This window comes from Mastacembelus armatus, chromosome 24, assembly GCF_900324485.2.
Source record: "Mastacembelus armatus chromosome 24, fMasArm1.2, whole genome shotgun sequence".
NCBI classification, from domain to species: Eukaryota; Metazoa; Chordata; class Actinopteri; order Synbranchiformes; family Mastacembelidae; genus Mastacembelus; species Mastacembelus armatus.
Genome location: NC_046656.1, coordinates 5439382 through 5459929, shown reverse-complemented (window position 1 = coordinate 5459929; position 20548 = coordinate 5439382). Strand labels below are relative to the sequence as shown.

The 20548-nt window shown below is 41.6% G+C and overlaps 2 protein-coding genes across 4 annotated transcripts; both read left to right on the top strand.

The window, feature by feature from the left end:
• Positions 1-767: 767 nt before the first annotated feature.
• rpl7l1 (ribosomal protein L7-like 1) lies at positions 768-3295 on the top strand. Its single transcript, XM_026319518.1, has 6 exons — positions 768-825; positions 1285-1393; positions 1721-1884; positions 2215-2352; positions 2438-2547; positions 2931-3295. Exons 1-6 carry the CDS (start codon positions 812-814, stop codon positions 3137-3139), a joined length of 744 nt encoding a protein of 247 aa, XP_026175303.1. The 5' UTR covers positions 768-811; the 3' UTR covers positions 3140-3295.
• A 2409-nt stretch (positions 3296-5704) lies between these two features.
• On the top strand, positions 5705-18923 carry slc5a6a (solute carrier family 5 member 6a). Of its 3 annotated transcripts, none has more exons than XM_026319303.1 (18): positions 5705-5767; positions 11851-11956; positions 12642-12873; positions 13003-13224; positions 13658-13723; positions 14395-14446; positions 14581-14648; positions 14810-14964; positions 15168-15308; positions 15546-15675; positions 15894-15982; positions 16213-16325; positions 16714-16781; positions 16990-17076; positions 17202-17386; positions 17588-17691; positions 18072-18193; positions 18284-18923. In XM_026319303.1, the coding sequence occupies exons 3-18, from the start codon at positions 12748-12750 to the stop codon at positions 18482-18484; spliced, it is 1929 nt and encodes a 642-aa protein (XP_026175088.1). In that variant the 5' UTR covers positions 5705-5767; positions 11851-11956; positions 12642-12747; the 3' UTR covers positions 18485-18923. The 3 variants fall into 3 exon arrangements, with proteins under 3 accessions (XP_026175088.1, XP_026175087.1, XP_026175089.1); XM_026319302.1 differs by lacking the exon at positions 5705-5767 and adding an exon at positions 6765-6903; XM_026319304.1 differs by lacking the exon at positions 5705-5767 and adding an exon at positions 6813-6898.
• Positions 18924-20548: the final 1625 nt, after the last annotated feature.

Here is a 20548-nt window from a genome sequence, read left to right as displayed (position 1 = left end):
ACCAACATATAATTTATAACCTAAAAAGAGCTATAAATTGATCCATATCGATGTATAACATTATGATGATTGAGCATTAGATTGCTCTGGACAATTGTAGTCATTTTGACCTTAATCTCTTCCCTGAACCTGGCTGTTCATTCTCCATCTACATAACCTGGAAAGACATCTCCAGTGAAGAGCAGTTTGCTCTACTGTAGTGTCGTGTAGTAGCGTAGTAGTGTAGTGTAGTGTAATGTGTTGTAAATATCCCATAAAGCAATCAATTCAGTTATATTATCAAAACATAATCACAATATTACAATTAATAATAAATATTATCAACAGAAAATGAATAGATGAATTAACCATTAATTAACTGTATTCTGTCAGACATTAGATCTAATGTTGCTGTCTTTGACAAAGGTCGTTACAATATTAAAGTACATAGTAATTTCAACTTCAGACTTTTTAGTATCTTCTAAGGCCTGTTTTGAGGAAAGAAGTCAATATTTGAAGGTTTTATAGACCTGAAGATAATATAATAATAGATAGAACTATGAGAACATAGTCAGCACCGGCTTATGCAGTTTGACCAAATTTAGCAGCAGTCATAAAAATGTCCGTACCTCGTTTACAAAGCAGAGAATTGATATCTATAAACCTTGCAATATTATTTTTAGTAAGGTATGTGTTATTCATGCTGCCGCCTGTAGGTGGGGGTGTGGTATTACGTCGTTTGTCAATCTCCATTTTTAACAAAAAAAAAAAAAAAAAAAAAAAAACAGTTGAGACGTCATCAACTAGCGACAGTCCAGTTTTCTAACTCACCATGGCTGAAGCAGAGTAAGTAACAAGAAGAATCTCTCTGCATCTGTTCGTTTCTACGCTCAGCTTTATTGTGTTGAGTTTTATCAAGAAATACGCGTCTCACCAGTTCGGTCGATAGTTATATTAAGAGGACTGGGGATAGAATGGGCCGAGTTTAGACCGTTCGTTTTAACACGGAGATAAGTGTCGCTTACCGAGAGACAGTCCGAACACACAATGCTGCGAAGTGTCAGTGTGAATGAAAATGATGTAACATTAGCCGACACTACATGTGCGGTGTATTTTCTTTATGAGTGACATTTCCAGGTACCGATATTAATTTAGCGCCAAGCTCCTTAAGCTGCACAGTGAATCGAAGCGTCTTTCCCACACGTGTTTCACCAGTGCGGGGGCCAGCTGCACAGTCGGTGACCACGTGTTGTCACGTGTGTTTTTCAAAAGCTTCTCTGCTGACCTGTATGCTCCTGTTGTCAGGTCAGAAAAAGTGATCAAGTTAGTTCCTGAGTACCTGCTGAAAAGGAGGAAGGCGTACCAGGCCATTAAAGCCACACAGGCCAAGCTTGCACTGCTTGAGAAGAGAAAGGTGAGTCATTGTTTTAACTGCAAATTAAAACATTTCTCTATAGATGTGGCATCTTGGTAATGCATTCAAGCAAAGCAACACTAGAGTCTTATACTTCTGCAGAATATCCCAACAAAATTCAATAGTTTATCATTTTATATTCATTATTACAGTGTCTCATGGGCTTTGTAGCTGCCAAATCTGCTGTCTGAGTTGTCAATGTATTGATGAGATACATTGTAGCCAATATTTGTTGTATTTGTGATATTCTTTGCATCTAAATTGAGAGGACTGTACTTGATTTTATGCATTTTTACAAGGTACTTTATGTGTGTGTTTCTGTTCCAGGTATCAAAAGGTAAACTGTTAAAGTTTAAACGACTGGAAGACTTCTTGAAAGACAGCCACAAGAAGCATCGTGATGAAACTCGCATCTTGCGAGCAGCACACCGGCCGCCCGCCCCTCTGCCTCTTGCTAAGAACAGGCTAGCCTTTGCTGTTCGCATCAGAGAGTGAGTATCTTGCTAAGACAGAGGCTTTAAATTAAAATCCCTACATGCATTCTTATGGCTGTTCAAACAGGAAATTCATTAAAACCCAAATTTATGTGTTAACGTGTCTGTGCAATGGTATTTGGTGAAACAGCAAAATGAGTACACATTCAGTTGTCCTGTTATTACACCAGTAATATTCCCACTCTCGGCTACCTCACTTTTAAAGATGTAATATGCCACGAAAAGAACTTCTGCATTACAGTAAATGAAAACACAGTTGTGGTTATGTATCTCATACCTCTACACAATGAAACCCAAATCTGATGGATAAACATTGTTTCCTGTTAGGATTAAAGGGGTCAGTCCCAAAGTGATGAAAGTGATCCAGATGTTGAGGCTAAGGAAGATCTTCAGTGGCACCTTCGTCAAAATCAACAAGACATCTGTAGCCATGATGAAGATGGTGGAGCCATACGTGGCCTGGGGGTGAGGAATTCTGCCTGGAGTGCTTTAGGAACTGAAACTGTTGTTGCATTTGTGCTGCATATTTATGAAAGCTTTCTGCAAGCAGATTTCCCAACTTGAAGTCTGTTCGTGAGCTTATTCTGAAGAGAGGACAGACCAGGATAGGCCGGAGGAGAGTTCCTCTCACAGACAACACCTTCATTGAGGAGCACATGGGTAAGTCCCTTCCACACAGCCATACAAGGGCATGCTACCAGCGCTCGTATCAGGCTAAGGTTTTAATTGTTAATTCGTATACCTATTGCTTTCCAGTGTTTTCTCTGCTGGTGAAAAAGTCTGTCATTCAAGGTGCTCATAGAGCTTGGCTGTAAAATCAGCATTTTTGTTATTTCTGTCGTTGCCATGGTCACAAGACCACGCTGTAGTCACAGGTTAAACACAGGTTGAACATTGCCACTGGAACAGCCCTCTGCAATTGTGTTGTGTGTGTACGCTGAAAACAGTAGAGCTACTGTCAATTTGCACTCATCTTTAAACCTCTGGGCTGCTGCATGTATTACTACAGCTGTGGGCCCATACATTCTTTCCTCTTTACTCAGGTAAACATGGTATCATCTGTTTGGAGGACCTGATCCACGAGATCTACTCTGTTGGTAAAGGCTTCCGGGCTGCCAGCAACTTCCTGCTGCCTTTCAGGCTGTCAGTGGCTCGTCATGCTGCCAGGGACAAGGCTGGGCTCCTGAAAGATCTGGGAAATCCTGGATTTCGCGGCACAGACATAAACTCTATCATCAGACAACTGAACTGAGCAGATACGCCAGCAAGATGGACTGTCAACAGAAACTTAAAGGATGCTCTACATCTTGAGGAGCAAATGACAATACAACATATGTTTTGTGTTTTAGTCAGAGAAGCTTGTGGGTTTCAACCTGTATACCCATTGTCTGGCTACAGGACACTAGGACACATCAGCAAAATGGAATATTTAGCTTGGTCCATGTTTTGTGTTCTGCACTGTTTGTCCTTGACCATGGACCAATAGAGGCTGTTGTGTTCTTTGGTGAAAATGTAATATACAATATGTTGTATATTAATGGCTGTTTAGTACAAATAATATTTCTCACATTTTCAGAGGAATGGATCTATAAGGACAGTAGTTAAATAATTAGGACAGTTTGTCCTGTACGTAGGAGACACAAGCCTACCTACTGCAAAATAATCTACTGCATTCAGTAGATTTCAGTGTGAAAAGGTGTGAAGGAGGAAAGTCTGTTTAACACTGATTCATTTATATTCATTTTCATTCTTTTTTTTTTTTTTAATGATGTTAACATGGCAATACCAAGGACCACTGTCACTAAAGTAAAGGATTAGGATGTTTTTATTTTCAAATTCAGAGTAAAGTAAATATTGAAAACCTAAATCAAATCTATATTTGACGTGCTTTCTTTTTAAAGCAGTACTCCTTCTGATGGCCACACTTTCAATACATTTTACAACTAAATATTTGCGTTCTGTTACCCAGACAGCATGCCACCAGGGACAACTTGGGGTTCGGTGTCTTGCCCAAGGACACTTCGGTCTGTGGACCAGGGAAGCCAAGGATCGAACCACCAACCCTCTGGTTCACGGTCGACCTGCTCTTTCTCCTGAGCCACAAGCACTCAATGTTCTTTATAGTTGTGCTTATTAAAAGCAGCTCAGTATTCATTACCTCAGTGTTCAGACTGCTGTGTCTGGTATAAGATGGAAACACAGTCGATCAGTAACTAAGTTAAGATCCGTTTGGATCTTCCCATGTTACTTCCACTGTATTGTTAAAAGAACAGCACAAACGAAGGACCAACGAGCCTATTTTTGATGTTTTGTGTTGGGTGAGGTGTCAACTTCACGCAGGTCATTGTCCTGTAGCGCCATCCAGAGGGTAGGGGTTCAAGCAGTTTGTGACCCAGATGTGAGGGGTCTGCAGAAATGTTCTTTGCCCTTCTCTTGACCCATGAGTGTACAGATCTTTGATGGACGGCAGATTGGCACCAGTGACTCTTTCCATAGCCTGAACTCTGTTTACAAGTCAGACTGACAGTCTGTTGGTTTGGTTGTTTGGTTCAGCAACCAAACACGACAGCACAACATGACTTGATGATTCCTCTGTAGAATTGTACCAGCAGTTCCTGAGTCAGGTTGAATTACCTGAGCGGAGAGAGGAAGAACATCCTCTAGAGTGCCTTCCTGTTGATCATGCTGATGTTGGATGTCTACTTCAGGTCCTGAGAGAATGTGGATCCCAGAAAGTTGATGTTTTCCCCTGCTGATACCACTGTCATCTCCTTGAACAGTTCCAGGTTGTTGCAACTGCACCACAGGTGACAGGTGAAGGCTGGTACAGCGAGCTGGGCCAGTTTGGAGAGGAGGACGTCTGGGATGATCTTGTTGAATGCCTAGGTGAAGTCCACAAACAGGACCCGTGCATAGGTCTCTTGGGAGTTGAGGTGTTCCCGGATGTAATGTAGTGCCGTGTTGAAACGGTACAACAGTAAAAATCATTTAGGTCGTCTGCTAGTTAATGATTGTCCCCAGTAAGGGGGGGTTGGTTACTGTAGCTGGTGATGTTCTGTAAGACTATCCAAACTGGCTGAAAACTGCTTTGTCAGCTTTTCAGTTCATTCTTGTACATAGAGTTTAAAGAGTTTGTACACACACACAAATTCCTTGTTTGTGTGTACAAACTTGGCCAATAAAGATGGTCCTGTTTCAACTTTGATTTCTTTGGTCAGTGTGTTTCTGGCCTGGTTTCCCTGGGTCCTGGCCCTCTGTAGGCCTCCTTAGCATGACGAAGTTGTTTAGTTTTGCTGGGAACCAGGCTTTGGGGACAGAGCCACAGCCATCATTTGTTACAGTGTAGCAGTGGTCAAGTGTGTTTTTGCCTCTAGTGGGACAAGTGATTTGTCGTTGGTATTTAGGAGTTTGTGGCTGAGATTTGCTCCCACCAAGGACAGTAAATATGGAGTCTTGAGTGTTTTATTGTTTTTCAAGGTTGTTGCCAGGTAGGCTGTTTAAAGCACCTATAAGGACTTGCCATGGGTCTCTTCATGTGATCCCAGACTGACTCCATGATGTTGGCATTAGGGATGTGTGTCATGCTGCAGAATTAATTTGGGACAGATCTGACATCTGAAGTGCCTTCAACTTCTGAGGCTGTATAGGGCTATTAAGTTATGGCTAAAGGAATAAATTAGTCCTATTTTTACAGCGTCAATCCCCCTCCCCTCCTGCTACACTGGTGTCACTCCTTGTGGTAATCCAATGAGACCAGTCACCAGCCGGAGGAGGGCAAAGAGATGCAGCTGGCATATCCGAATGCGCACTGGGAAATGGAGGATGGCGTCGTGAAGATCGAGGTCGTCCCCAAACTAAGAGGACGTGCGGCTTTGGTCAGGTGAGTGTAATGGAGAGTGTTCCTATCCAAATGAACTTACACTCACCTTCGAGGTGAAAGAGAAAAGGTAGGAAAAGACTGTGCATGTTTAACGTGGCGGGGACATCCATCCATCCATCATCTATACCCGTTTATTCCTAACCAGGGTCACAGGGATCTGCTGGAGCCTATCCTAGCTCCGTTCGGGTGAAAGGCAGAAGTACACCTATATATAACTATAAGACCAATAAGCTGTCGTTGCCATGGTAATTAATCACAATGGTGACGTTTTTTAAACTGGCGTCGTGATAAACGGGTTGAAAATCATTTTCACAGTTACACAAATGCCTGGTTTCTGTGTTGCCTCCATGTCATTTCATTTCTGTCTCAGTTCTTCCCGAAGGAAAATCTATACTCACTAATCAATGAGCTAATTAAAAGTGACGTATTTCAGAGCGCCAAGCCACGTGCTGTGCTGCCTTTCAGTGATGTCGGCTATCATTATTATACTATTTCTATTCTAATAATCAGTAAAAAAAAATATATATATATATATATTATTTGGCGGATTTTGTGTTTGTGAGTCTCACACCATGTTTGGGTTTAAACGAAACTAGTACTAACAATACAGCTACTACTTGGACTACGTAAAGGTTTTAATAAACTACCGTTTTAAGCGGCTGAACTCGACGGCGGTACGTGGAGCACGTGAAGGCACCATATGGAGTTATCTTTGTGCCATAACCCTGCGGATTTCTTTTCTTTTCTTTTTTTTTTTTTTTTTTTGCACGCACGCAAATTGTATATTTTAAAGATCTATTGTTATCACGCATAGAATAATTTCGTTTAAGCAAACAAACATATAATCCATGCTTAGCAAATATATTTGCATATTAGCTGCTATAAATAGAAACGCTCATGAATAGTCCTAAGGCTCTGCTTTACTTATTTGTCGTGACAAAATATGAGATGTGATAAAAATGTCTTTTTAAAATATCATTTGTGGGCGTGTAAAGAATGTCCCGTGGTGTCCTCGGGAATAAGGCACAAACTTAACGCCATACTGTCGATCAGCGCCTCGTGGAGAATGCGCGGCAGTGGACGCGTGACCCCTGAAGAAGGATGGAAGTGGCACAGCTGCGGCGGCGAGAGGTTAGGTAAGCTGCGTTAGCTAGGCGGTACATTCACACCGTTTGGTTATGTGGAGGACTAAATGCGTGTGCTTGGTGTGTGGGTATGAGATTCACGCGGTAATGAAAGTGTCAGCGGAACCGCGTGTCCTCGTTTCCTAGATGAAGCTGTGTCGGTAACACACCGGCGGGGCACAGTTAGCAGCTAGCTGTGGAAGGGAGGGCTGGCATATATCCTGGCTGGGCAATTATTAGGATACATTCAGAATATGTATTTGTTTGTTTATTCATTTAACACACACCATGGACTACACGTGACAGTGGCTCGATGCATGTTTCCTCCTTCCCCCCTGTATCGTCCCAGTGCTGATTTCCACTTGGTATAACCACGCGAGGTAAAAACACATCGCTCTCATTAGCAACACCAAATATACGACAAGGGAAAGAGAAGCACGCGTCCCGCAAAACGCTGTATTGAAGCCATGGACGCGGACGGTACCACCCAGCCTTAAATGACCGCGATATGGAGGTAGCTGTTTGGGGTGGCTAGTTAATACTGGCTGGGACGGTGTGTTTAAATGGAGGTCCAGTGACTTTGGGTGGCTGTGGTGGAGGGAGACGGATTTATTTCTGAAGGGGGTGGTGGGGAAGATGGAGGCAGGCTTCCTTATAGGCACCACCATCTATGCATGGTACACAAATACTCCTGCTTGTTATCGCTCAGAAACTGAAGGCAGGTCGAGAGTGTGGAGAGTATACCAGCTCTCGGCCAATAAAGACATGTTAGACGTTTAGCTACAACAAGCTGGATCCTACACCCTGACCTCCATGGTGGGTTTAAGGTAGACTGTTCGATTTCATCAAAGGTGCTACACATCACCCATGTGGGTGCTTTGGTAAACCTGCCTGACACCTACGGTCTACGGGCTAAAGGTCGTCTAAACGGAAATTATGATGAAATAAGTAGAACTGCATGGTAAATATTTACTGCACAAACTGTTTATAACATTTGCACAACAGCATTGATTTTGGAGAGTTATACAAATGTTACCTGTTTTCTAACAGGTTTGGAAATCAGTTTAGTAAGGTCAGCATCATGAAGCAAGCACACTTCATGAGGCTGCTGCATCCACACAAGCACCAATAGTCCTGCTCAAAATACAGCTCTAGGGTTGAGTGTGTGACTTTAAGGTCCTTTGGAGCAAGCCAGGCTGTAATATGCTGTGATCAACTATTACATCTTCAGCAGGCTAATGATTACACACAGGCATTAACATCCTTATTACTTTTATCTGGTGTGGTGTTGACAGTTGCCACAGTCTTCAGCATTATCAGTCTTCACTTTATTTCTCAGTTAGCGACACTGTCTTTACCAAATGATAATAGTGTATCCTTAATTAATGATGACTTTATATTTCACCTCTCAGTAACTCTTTCTTTTCTTTGCAAGGATTTGTGAGGTTTGTTTTACAGGCACAGAGCAGGTCAGGGTTCAGCTGAAAGTTTAATCATTACTCACATTATTGGACTTTTGGGTTGCTGAGATACAACAGAGCTGGGGCCTGTGGGTGCACAGTCTCCAAAGATGACAGTAACCAGTTGTGCTTGTGTGTATGCAGTATACAGGCATATATAACATGTATACACATATTTGTGAGTATGTATGGGGTTGTCTATACATGCTTCTGTGTGTTATTATAGTATCATTGTTTCTCCATCTCTGAAAATACATCCCTGTCAGACCCATTTTTGCATTCCCATCTGTCTTATTGTAAAAACCTCTACGTCCATTAGTCCTGACTCATCCACAGTGTGGGAGACAGGCCTGGGTGGTTCCACAGAAAGCTCAGTAGGGATGGGGTTGGAAATTGGATCTAAATACACTTTTTGAATCTGAACCCTTATCAGAGCTTTTTAAGTAGTCCGTTTGGTGCAGAATAAAAAAAAAAAAAAAATTAAAACACATCAACATTGAGCTTTGCTGATGCATCAGTATTACTGCTCACTGTCACAACCACTGTCACAAATTATTTCTTTTGCTGTGTTTGCCTGTCACTGGGAGGCAAAGCAAAGGCTAAACACCACGTTACCAAAAGTACTGTAAGTTCTTGCTCTAACATGTCGGTGTAGTAAATATATAAACAAATGACTGCAAATATTAGGTTTTTCACTTCTATAGATTTCATTTTCTTCATCCCAAAATTTAACAGAAAGTGGTATGGCTAGTATGCAGACTTATAGGATCTACATCAGTCTACATCAGTGCCTACTGTCTGATAAGCATTTGTATTCCCTGGTAAGTTTTGAATGGAACACAATGTTGTTACAGCCTCCTAAAGTTCAGAGGGCAGACGATACCCAGTGGTAGCCACAAAGAGCCCATTCCACACTCGAACAGTGTGATTTATGCTTTATTAGAAGTGTTTTCAAACTGTGTATTTTGGTTTTCCCAGAGAAAGGACTACCAGGATGAAGACTGGTTTGGCAAAATGTGCGTCTGCTATACCACCTCACTCCTTTAAAGAGTTTTACATGGCCACTTTTCTGCAGAACCCTCCAGGGCACACTCATTGACTGTGTGGGGTTACAGTAGCATTGAGCTCTAAGTGTATGTGATTTCCAGTAAAATAACATCGATAGGCTTCTGGAAAGGGCAGGTTGCTCTGAGTTTTATCCAAGTGACCTTGTGAATGTGTGAAAGGAGAAGAACCTGCTGTTTTCATGATAAATAAGTAAGACTGACTAAAATAAGAGTGATTTCAGTATCTCACCGTCAAGGACATGAGATATCCGGTAGTATTTCTGTGTACAGCACTGGCCTCGGTGCTCTGTCCCATGCAGCTGCAAACCTTCCTGTGCTTGTTCTACTCTCTCCCCATCAAACAGCAGCTTTACTCTTTCTGGACAAGATAGGGTGTAGGGTCAAAATGCAGATGCCGCCAGCTCAGCTCCATCTACATCAAGTCCTACGATCACTGTTACCGAGCAACCAGGCAGGCGCCTGACCTCCTTTGTGAGGTCTATTGTGATGCTCTTGACACAACCACCACGCAACACATATTAAGAGGGCCCGGCCTAACATTAAGCACAAGCACTACCACACATGGCCTTTGGAAATTGCTGCTTTTATTTTCTTGTGTGGAAACTACGTTGAAGTGAAAGCGGTTTTTGACAAATACTTTCAATCTTACCATTCCTAAGCACTGATTAAACATTGAAACCTGAGCTGTTGTATTGTTACATGTCAGTGAGTGAAAAATGTGGTTGATTGCAGCCTTTTAATGGGGGCAGGATATGAAACTTTGAAGGAAAGAAAATCTTACTGAAGAGCCCAAACCTAAGCAATAACCGATCGTGTCTGTCAGGGGTAAACACGATTAAAGAAATCACCGTCATTAAGGAGTGCAGTTATCTCTGATTTCACTGGGAAGATTTTTTTTTTTTTTAACAACTATTGTTATTATAACTATCAGGTAATTTTCTACTTTTATTTCTAAATATCTGTCTCACATTAACATTACTAGTAAAATATAGAGCTAGGCCCCATCCTATAATCCTCAACAGGATCCAAGGTTTTGTTAAAGTTTTACCCTGCATTGAACTGCCATGCATAGCCTCTGTCAAAGACTGAGGTAGTAGACTTAATATGTTGTTATGGTGAATTAACCTCATGACAGGCATGACAGAGTTTTAACATGAGAGACCTACATTATATCTGGTGAAACATCCCAGTAATTGGGTGCTTTGAGTTGAGCCACTTGCATACTTGGGCAGATTAGAGATAAGGGCATAATAATGATAACAGGATTTAAAAAGGGCACGTCTTTGCCAGTGCTTGATCAAAGCAGCACAGAATATCACACGGACAGGCAATCAGTGAAGAACGCCATCTGTGTTTTCAACCTGCATACAAATATGATCTCACACACTTGCTGTCACAGACATGCAGGTCCGTGAAGAGCTGTTCTTTGGTTACTACAAACTTGCCAAAATGGCAACAGCCTGACTAGGTGGCAGTGCCAGAGCTTTTGCCTCGTCATTTGAAACAGTTTCCCCTTAAGTGCCATTAACAGCTGCCATTGTGTGAATATGGCTGGTGAAATGTTTATCTAGAGAACAGCTAAATACTTGTTTAGCTTAACACTAAAACACTTGGCAAGAAAGTTTGCTTGAGAGCAGATATTCGTGTTTCTATGAAGATTTTCCAGCAAGTCTCTGATTCCTATAAAGAAGTCATTTACCAGTGGCACTTTATAACAGTGTGACTTTCTGGGGTCTCAGTAGCTCAGGATTTACAGAGACCGACCATGAACATCGACACTTTGAGTCCGGCCGGGCACCTTTCTTTCATCTTTTCTACCTCTTTTTCTGTAATCTCTCTACTGTTTGTAGTTATCAAAATACTTCATATAATTATATGCATCGTTTAATGTGAATGTGGCACAAGGCTGTTTGGTCTCAATTAAGAAATATTTAAATTGAATGAGTGATCAATCAAATGTGGAGTCACTTTTTCAAATTTCAAATAGGGATTCTTATTTTTGACGCCGAGGTCCATTTCCTTGCTAGTCCATCCTGTGCACCTCGTCTCACTCTCACTTCTCTACAGTCGTCATTAAGGAGTGCAAGTTATTTCAACAAGCTGTGAGAGAGCAAGTTGTAAAAAGAGGAGATGGCTCATGTGGATGAGAATAAAAGATAAGAACAGATAAGCCCAGCATGGAGTGGAAAAATAGTCTTCAGTGTCTCTTCAGTCTTCAACAAAAACAAATGTCCTAAAGTGAAATCTGTAAGAGAATAGGGTCATGTGTGTCTTTGTAAAAATAAAACAAGAGATTGAGTTTTGTTTGGTTGAAATGACCTGTACCAAAAAGACAATAGCATGCTGTTTTGGTAAAGATTACACAGCTATCAAAATCACTTGTAACAACATTTTGGCTGGTCGTGTTTGCTAAATGTTTCTTCTGCCTACAGTGTGACGGTGATTGGATAATCTGACAGAGATATTCCTTCAGTGAGCACTGAAGTGTGAGCAGCCAGTGTGTCAGCCAGCAGCTGCAGCTTGACCTCAGCAGGCACAGTAAGTTTGTTGCTGTTTTACCTTCCTCTGTAATGTTGAAATCTACTACTTTGTATTATTATTTTTTTTTGTCCAGACATAAAGATGCTGAGATTGTTGAAAGCAGATGTGTAGATGACTATGTGTAGGGAATAGGTTAAATGTGTAATATTGTTTGTTGTAGTTTTAGGTGCTTTTTTGTATTGAAACCTGCTGTATAACTATCACTGAAATGTTATTTCACAAATTTTATATTATATATATATAGGGGAAAATTCTTTCTTATGTAACACTGCAATGAAGATTCACTGTTAGTGGTTAATGTTTGTAACTATATTTTAAAACTATGCACTTACAAACAATATTTGTAACCATGAATCTAGCAATTGTGGATCTGAGTTGTTTCAGAGCTCACTGGTAGTGAGGTTGGGCTGAACTTTGTACAAACAAGTCTGTTGTTCAGCACCCTGAGGCAGGAAGGCAGTTTTCTGTACTATGTAAATGCTGTTGATTAGTTTTACAGCAGTCTGTGAGAAATTCTATTTCTCTTGTGCATAAAGTCGCCTAAAGAATCTTAGTTATTTAATGAAAACCTGAGATGCTGCAGCTGCAGCCAGGATATATCACTGCTCAGTTCCCCCAGGTCTTAGTGAGAGCAGAGTTACCTTGACCTGATCCTCACTCTCCTTGGTTTTTTTCCCTCCAGCTGTCACTGAGGCTCCACATGGGTAAAGCACTTTTTTGATGTTGTGATCAGGCTTAGCAGCTGTGCCACCTTCACTCCCAGAGGCTCCCCCACACCCGCCATCATCATGGGGGAGGTAGTCCAGATGCACTTCACCACGGTGGACTATGTCATCTTCACTGTGCTGCTGGTGGCCTCAGCTGGCATCGGCCTCTTTTATGCCTTCTCTGGCGGGCGACAGCGCACAACACAGGTAGACTTCCATGTTCAGTGACTAAACCTCACTTAATTTCACTCTACACTCTGAAGAGTAAAGAGTCAGTCTCAAGCGTGTTTTTATTGCTTGTAGTGTTATCTGACATGAATGTTATGTTTGCCACAGGAGTTCCTGATGGCTGACCGCTCCATGAGCTGTCTGCCTGTCTCTCTGTCCCTGCTGGCCACTTTCCAGTCAGCTGTGGCCATCCTGGGTGCTCCATCTGAGGTGTACACCTTTGGGACTCAGTACTGGTTCCTGGGCTGCTCCTACTTCTTGGGCCTGCTCATTCCAGCTCATGTTTTTATACCAGTATTCTACAGGCTGCGGCTGTCGAGCACCTACGAGGTATACATAAGTGACATACATAGTTTGACCTGAATGTACCACTGTGGTGGATTTATGACCTCTAATGTGTTTTAAAAGTATTTCTCAGTTGCAGTGACCTTTTTCTTCTTGTCTACCTGTGGTTGTCTTTTACACGGTCACCACTTTTTCCTGCTTGTCATTTTCTTTCTCAAGTATGATCTCAGAGCTCAGCTGTCTTATCTTTTATCTGTCTTATTCCTGCCATGATAACGTCCATCAGGAACACGTCTTCTTTAAAGAGTGCTTATCTATAGACAGACTGAGCTGACTGTAAAAGAATGATTTGTAACTTCCACAATCATTTTGATCTTTAGTATACTGAGGATACATGACTCTGAGCTGATATGTATTCAGATTTTTGATTTAGTTTGTTCTCTTTTTTTTTTTCTTTTACGCTTTTTCCTGTCAACAGTATCTGGAGCTACGCTTCAACAAGATGGTTCGCATATGTGGGACTGTGACCTTCATCTTTCAGATGGTATGTTGGGCTGCTTCACACTAACTTTACTCATTAGTTTGTTGCTTTCTCATTGGGGCTAATGTTGATAAAATAGCCAAGGCAACAATCTCCCTGACCTGGCTGCTTAATAAGCTGAAAACCATAGTTACCCAGTGACCTAGTAGGACATTTTAAAAGATGCCAAAACCACTTTTCAGCATGCTGCTTTATCCTCTTTAACTTTTTGGGTCATGACACCACAAGTTATTTAATCAGAAATGTTAAAAAAAAAAAATAAGAAAAATATTTGCTATAATTAGTTGTGAAGTAGCTGTTGATTTTTAAGAAATAACTGACCTAAGAATACATTCACAGGCGATCTATACTGCAGCTTGACTGAAACTTTAGCACCAGAAATGCCACTCTGGAGCTTATAAGGTTTCTGTCATGTTTGTGTGCCATTTATGAGGGTAACAGCATCAATATAAAAACACTGTGTTAGTTTTGTCCTGAATTGAACAGCAAATTCCCCAAAATAGAAAATGTGCACACAGTGATTGATGGTGGGTTTCTCAAAGACTGATGATTCAGAGTTACTCAGAGTATAATCTGAGATGAGACATGCTAACTCCACAACATGACCTCTGAGCTCAGCTCTGTTTTTGTGAGTCTTCCTGTTCTACAGTGTTTTTTCAACACTTCCTCTGCAGGTCATTTATATGGGGGTGGTCCTGTATGCTCCAGCCTTGGCACTCAATGCAGGTAAGAGTAGCATATGTTAAGCTGTTATATTTTAGTACAGGACCATCATATGGCCATACTGGTGGCACTGGACACAGGACATGTTGCAGTTGTATGATATTCATCTGGATAATTTTCTCTCTGTTCACTTCCAGTGACAGGTTTTGACCTGTGGGGGGCAGTGCTGGCCATGGGATTGGTGTGCACTCTATATACTGCTCTGGTGAGTCACTAGATATACCAACGGCAGTACTGTCACAATACATTTGCTGTCTGCCATGTTTCTACCAGTCAAATAATAAATAATATTAATCATTCTTGGCTTTTAAGTAAATCTGCTACCATGCCAGGAGAAATGTAAACCTGTGTGCTCCTGTCATGCAGGGGGGCCTGAAGGCAGTGATCTGGACCGACGTGTTTCAGACAGTGGTAATGTTTGCAGGCCAGCTGGCAGTTATTGTGGTGGGGTCCAGTCAGGCAGGGGGCATAGGAGAGGTCTGGAGGAAAGCAGTCAATGGCAGCCGCATTGCTGGACTAGAGTGAGTACTCAGCATTTTAGTATCACATAAGAAATAAATATTACTCAGCTGTAGTTTGTGTTTAGAGCTGTAGTAGTTGTAATTTACTTATTTTCGTGATAAAGGTAGGAGCGGAGAATTGTGCAACTACTGCTTTGTTTTAGGACTCAGTCTTGTCTATGTGGTTTAAATGCTGACTTTCTATTGCCTCTGTCCCTGTGCAGCTTGAACCCTGACCCTCTGGAGCGCCACACCTTCTGGACTCTGGGTGTGGGGGGAATCTTCCTGATGTTGGCTCTGTATGGGGTCAACCAGGCCCAGGTCCAGAGATACCTCAGTTCCCGCACAGAGAGAGAAGCTGTCATGTCAGTATCATCAATTTCAACTTGCTTTGCTAACTCATACTGTTGCAAAGTGACATGATGCAGACTCTGTAAAGTGTCATTAATCCATATCAAACCTACACACTGATTACTTGTAACTCAATGAACCCAAGAACTATGCTTTCTAATGTCTCTCATGTTACCTCCATTGTTGGGAGTGTTTGTATGGCTCTGGACAGTTTCTAATTATGTGTGTTCTCTCATCTTGTCTCCTCTCAGGTCCTGCTATGTTGTTTTCCCATGCCAGCAGATCGTCCTGTGTTTAGGTTGTCTAATGGGGCTGGTCATGTTTGCTCGGTATGGAGAGGACAGTCCTCTGAAAAAAGGCTATGTCAAAACTAATGACCAGGTGAACAGTCATTTTTTGTCACAGATGAATATACAGTGTTCTCAAATCTATGCATTAATTAGCTGTACCCACTTGTTGTTGAGGGTCACAGGGGGCTGAAGTCAATCCCAGCTGACATTGGGTGAGAGGTGGGCTATACCGTGGACAGGTTGTCTGTCTATGGTGTTTTTCTGCTGCAGTTCTATAGGTCAATCCTAATGTTAAGCTTCTATGTGCAGATGGTGTTATACTTTGTGATGGATGTATTCAGGGATCTGCCAGGACTCCCAGGGCTGTTTGTGGCCTGTCTCTTCAGTGGAGCTCTCAGGTAAATGACCCAGGAAACAGACTTGGAAAGGAGCCGTTTTGTTGTTTTTTTGATGACTTTATAAGCTTTGGCTTCAGCCCAGTCAGTCTTCAAATGATAATCCCTGACAATAACAGAGTTTTATGCCTTTAGTATCAAAACATTAAAGCAGTGCTACAACTACAGTATTCAGACGTGCACAGTAAGATGGCCATATAATGTGTTTTAAAACTCTTCTGTTTTCACCCCAGCACCATCTCATCAGCCTTCAACTCCCTAGCAACAGTAACTATGGAGGACCTGATTAAACCTCATTTTCCAAGCATGACTGAAGCTAAAGCCACACTACTGTCCAAGGGACTGGGTAAGACAAGTGGTGATTCTAGGTTTTTGTGCACATGTGTGTGTTTCCCACACAAATTTCCAGACAGACAGTATGTGCTTTTATTTATTTATATAAACACTACTTCACTTTACTATTTACTTAAATACTTGACACTGGCAAGTGGCCTTTTTTCACCACATTTTGAAAGCAGCACACACAACCCCATAAGGAGTTTGTCATAGTTAGTATAACATAGCTGGTACTGCTGGAGCTAGTATTAACACGTTTGATACTGATCATTACTGTGCATTTAACCAATACTGATAATGTATCAGCTGAGCTCTCTTCAATGTCAATTGAGGTGTTTTTAAGAAAAGTGCAAGTGCAGAAGATCTTCCAACTAATTGCATGGTCATGTTCTCCACAGCTTTGGCCTATGGCCTGGTGTGTCTGGCTATGGCCTATATCGCCTCCATTATGGGATCTGTGCTGCAGGTAACAAAGTTGTACCAAAAAGTTATTTTATTTAAGAAAAATCTTTCAAAACAGTTTGTAAAAATTTGCAGGAATTATTTCCATATGTATTGAAATTCCTTCAATACATTTTTTTTTAAAAATAACAAGCTTGGTTTCAGTTGTAATGCAGCTGTGCAACAGCATCTCAGTCACTTACTGCTCTGCTGTACGATGTCTGTACCCTCAGGCAGCCTTCAGTATCTTTGGGATGGTGGGTGGTCCCCTGCTGGGACTCTTCTGTCTAGGAATGTTTTTCCCCTGGGCAAACTCAATTGTAAGTCCTGCTTTAATTTTGTTCAGTGTTTTTGATCATGCTTTTTGTTATTGTAATAGATAAATTATTACAGCTTTTATTCCCTCTTGTGCCTGCTGGTCTTCTCTCCTCTGGCCCCTCTGCAGGGTGCAATGGTCGGATTAGTAGCAGGCCTTGCCATGGCTTTCTGGATTGGCATTGGCAGTTTTGTGATGCGTATATCGGCTCCCACTCCAGTGCCGCTGCTCAACACAAGTGCTCTGCCGCTGTTTGACAACATTACCAGCACTGTTATGACTGCAGTGGTCAGCACCACCACAGCCAAGCGAAGGTAACTAACAAATCTCAAGAACAAACCTTAGAAATGTGTCGACATCATACTTTCACTTAACTTGCAGTCCCATATCTAATGAATGACTAATAATTCTTCATACCATAAATCATTTTGTAAAAGAAGTATAAAATTTTAAACACTGCTGTATTGTCTTGCTTTTGCTTCTTTTATCCTTCGGCTGGTTGGTCCGTTCTCCAGGCCCACCGGTGTGGAGGCACTGTACTCCTTGTCCTACATGTGGTACAGTGCACACAACTCAACAACTGTGGTGGTGGTGGGACTGATCGTCAGCCTGCTAACTGGTACACATACTTGGACTTTTTGCTTTGAGTTCCAAACCAACCATGTGATTGACCTTATTTGTACTTCAGCCATTTTAATTTGTATCACACTAGGAGTCTTAAATACTACAGTGAGAGGTTTGATTAGACAGTCCATATATAGTACTCATTGTTGGGACTGCAGGTCAGATGATGCCTGCACTGATTACCCACAGTGTTACATCACTGAAGAGTATGTCCTGATTCATTCCTGTTGTTATTGTTCTGTAGTTTGCTGTTACAACAGTGTAATTTCTCCATTGTGGGACAAATAAAGGTTTTTCTTATCTTATCTTATCTTAGTTCTACTTAAAGGGAAAATGATCAAAAGTAACTTTCTGTTCATGTATCTTTTACCTTAGGACCTATGAAGGAGAAGGAGTTGACACCCGGCACAGTGTATCCAGTCCTGGGCACACTGCTCTTTTTCCTGCCAGAGCGCTACAAAGAAAAGCTCTGCTGTGTAACTCCTCTGGCTCACAAGGTAACGTCATACTCATACTCCTGAGCATCCTCCCACTTTGGTCAAAATAAATTAACATTTCAGTAATGTTTTTTTTTTTTTTTTGACTAGCCCAGTGAAATCAACATGCAGCCTTATCAGATGGCCAAGAAAGACAGCAACGGAGCTCCGTGCTGTAAATTCAACATGGCGACAGAGAACAGAGAGACGGTGTGTGACACTGCACTAACAGACAACCAAGAATCGGGAACAGGGATCACTTTGCCCTCATGCCAGCTGACAGCTCACACAGTTCAGGAGACAGCCTTGTGATCCTGTTTGTCCACTAAGATGCACAAGACAAACATACCTTGGATGTCAGCTATTGTACTATCCAGTTTCTTGGAAAGAGGTCAGACAGAAGACAGATCATAGTTGTGAAGTCTGTCACCAAGTAGAAGGTATTTGTGTGTTGATGTTTTCCACTGATGGAATCAGGTGAATCTGATTTAGCGGGGTTATGGGCTTTGCTATTTTTGTGGGGGATAGTGGTTTTGGGTTTCTACTTCAATTTTTCTTTTCTCAAAACAAAAAGAGCTGAAAATCAGTTTTTGCCATGCTGGGTTCACGGAAGGCCAAACCACCAAGAAAGGAACCAGTCAGTTTGTCTGTGTTAGAGAGTCGGTGACACATACAGGCTTTTGTTTGCCTCTTGACATTAGAAAAGTGGGCAGCTCTTATGCACGGTGAGCTGTTCCACTGTGTATGAATAAAAAAAGAATCAGGTAGTTAAGATACAAGAAGTAAATTGGGATGTTTTTTAGAGCAGATGAACAATAAAATCCCAGAATATGCATCAGACAATACACTACAAATCATGCCCAGAGAGACTGAACCAGACATGGCAGGTCTGTGCTACTGTGATAATGTAGATACTTTACTGTACCTTGAGTTGCCTTGAGTTAATACTAATAGTCAAGTACTAGCTGCTACCATAGATGTATGAGTACAATGAGTCTACAAAGCAAAGCTGTTTTCAAATGAGGGCAGAGATGGAGCATCATTAGATGGAGCACAGTAAATCCTCAGCTGCTGTTAACATGGTTCTAATGTGTGTGAGTTGAAATCATACAGCTGCTGCCTCCCCACACTCCCCACACATACACTAGTTCTGTCCACAGAGATAATTAATATGTTCCAGTGTGGTTCCTGCTTTATTGACTTTTGATGTACATGTGCTGTGCAACAAGTTCTTCATTTCAGTTGTCACTGTTCGCTCATTCCGTTATACTCCCTGTATAACACACACCCTTTAGTTTAGAGTAAGCTGTAAATCAGATTTTAATTAGGACGGATCATTTTGCATTACTGCTGATGGGTGTTGGGTCACAGGTGTTAATTTTAACTTCTATAAAATGCACTGTGGCATTTATAGCAAAAATTAACACTACATTTGTCATTCCATTGGATTTTTTTTAGGGCTGTCAATTAAAATATTTAATCACAATTAATCGCATGATTGTCATGAGTTAACTCGTGATTAATCACAAATTAATTGCACATTTTTATCTGTTCTAAATGGACCTTAACTTAATACCATTCAAGTTTTTAATACTCTAAGCAAAATGGACATATTCAATTCAATTCAATTCAATTTTATTTGTATAGCGCCAAATCACAATACAAATCATCTCAAGGCACTTTACAAAAACTAAAACTAAAAACCCAACAATTCCCTTATGAGCAAGCAATTCAATTCAGTTTTATTTGTATAGCGCCAAATCACAATACAAATCATCTCAAGGCACTTTACAAAAACTAAAACTAAAAACCCAACAAATCCCTTATGAGCAAGCACTTGGCGACAGTGGAGAGGAAAAACTCCCTTTAACGGAAGAAAAAAACCTCCAGCAGAACCGGGCTCAGTTTGGGCGGCCATCTGCCTCGACCGGTTGGGGTGAGTGGATAGAGCAGAGAGAAAAGAACAGCAACAATAAACAACAAATAGACACTGCAAGTTGGTGGGGCCAGTAACTGCACATCAGCGATAAACAGCTCCAGGACCAGGGACACCTGCAGAAGGTACAGAGAGAGAGAGAGAGAGAGGGAGGGAGAGAGCACAAACTAGGGGAGAGAGAGAGCACAAGGTTAGTAACATTCAATGGTGGAATATACATGAGGTGGGAGAGAAGGGGGGGGGGGGGGGTAGGGTAGGGGAGCTCAGTGCACCAATGGTCCTCGGGCAGTCTAGGCCTATAGCAGCATAACTAACTAAGGGATGGTTCAGGGTTGCCTGAAGCCAGCCCTAACTATATGCTTTGTCAAAGAGGAAGGTTTTAAGTCTAGCCTTAAAAGTACAGAGAGTAAATGTACTATGGATGCTTTATGCAAATGTAT

What these genes read in the sequence shown, in the direction of transcription:
- rpl7l1 (XM_026319518.1), top strand. An exon ending in TTTGCTGTTCGCATCAGAGA is followed by an intron (nt 1,885 to 2,214) that starts GTGAGTATCTTG and finishes GTTTCCTGTTAG; the next exon opens with GATTAAAGGGGTCAGTCCCA. An exon ending in GAGCCATACGTGGCCTGGGG is followed by an intron (nt 2,353 to 2,437) that starts GTGAGGAATTCT and finishes TTCTGCAAGCAG; the next exon opens with ATTTCCCAACTTGAAGTCTG.
- slc5a6a (XM_026319303.1), top strand. Translation starts at nt 12,748, where the DNA reads ATGGGGGAGGTAGTCCAGATGCACTTCACCACGGTGGACTATGTCATC. An exon ending in GGCTGTCGAGCACCTACGAG is followed by an intron (nt 13,225 to 13,657) that starts GTATACATAAGT and finishes TCCTGTCAACAG; the next exon opens with TATCTGGAGCTACGCTTCAA. An exon ending in ATGTCAAAACTAATGACCAG is followed by an intron (nt 15,676 to 15,893) that starts GTGAACAGTCAT and finishes TTCTATGTGCAG; the next exon opens with ATGGTGTTATACTTTGTGAT.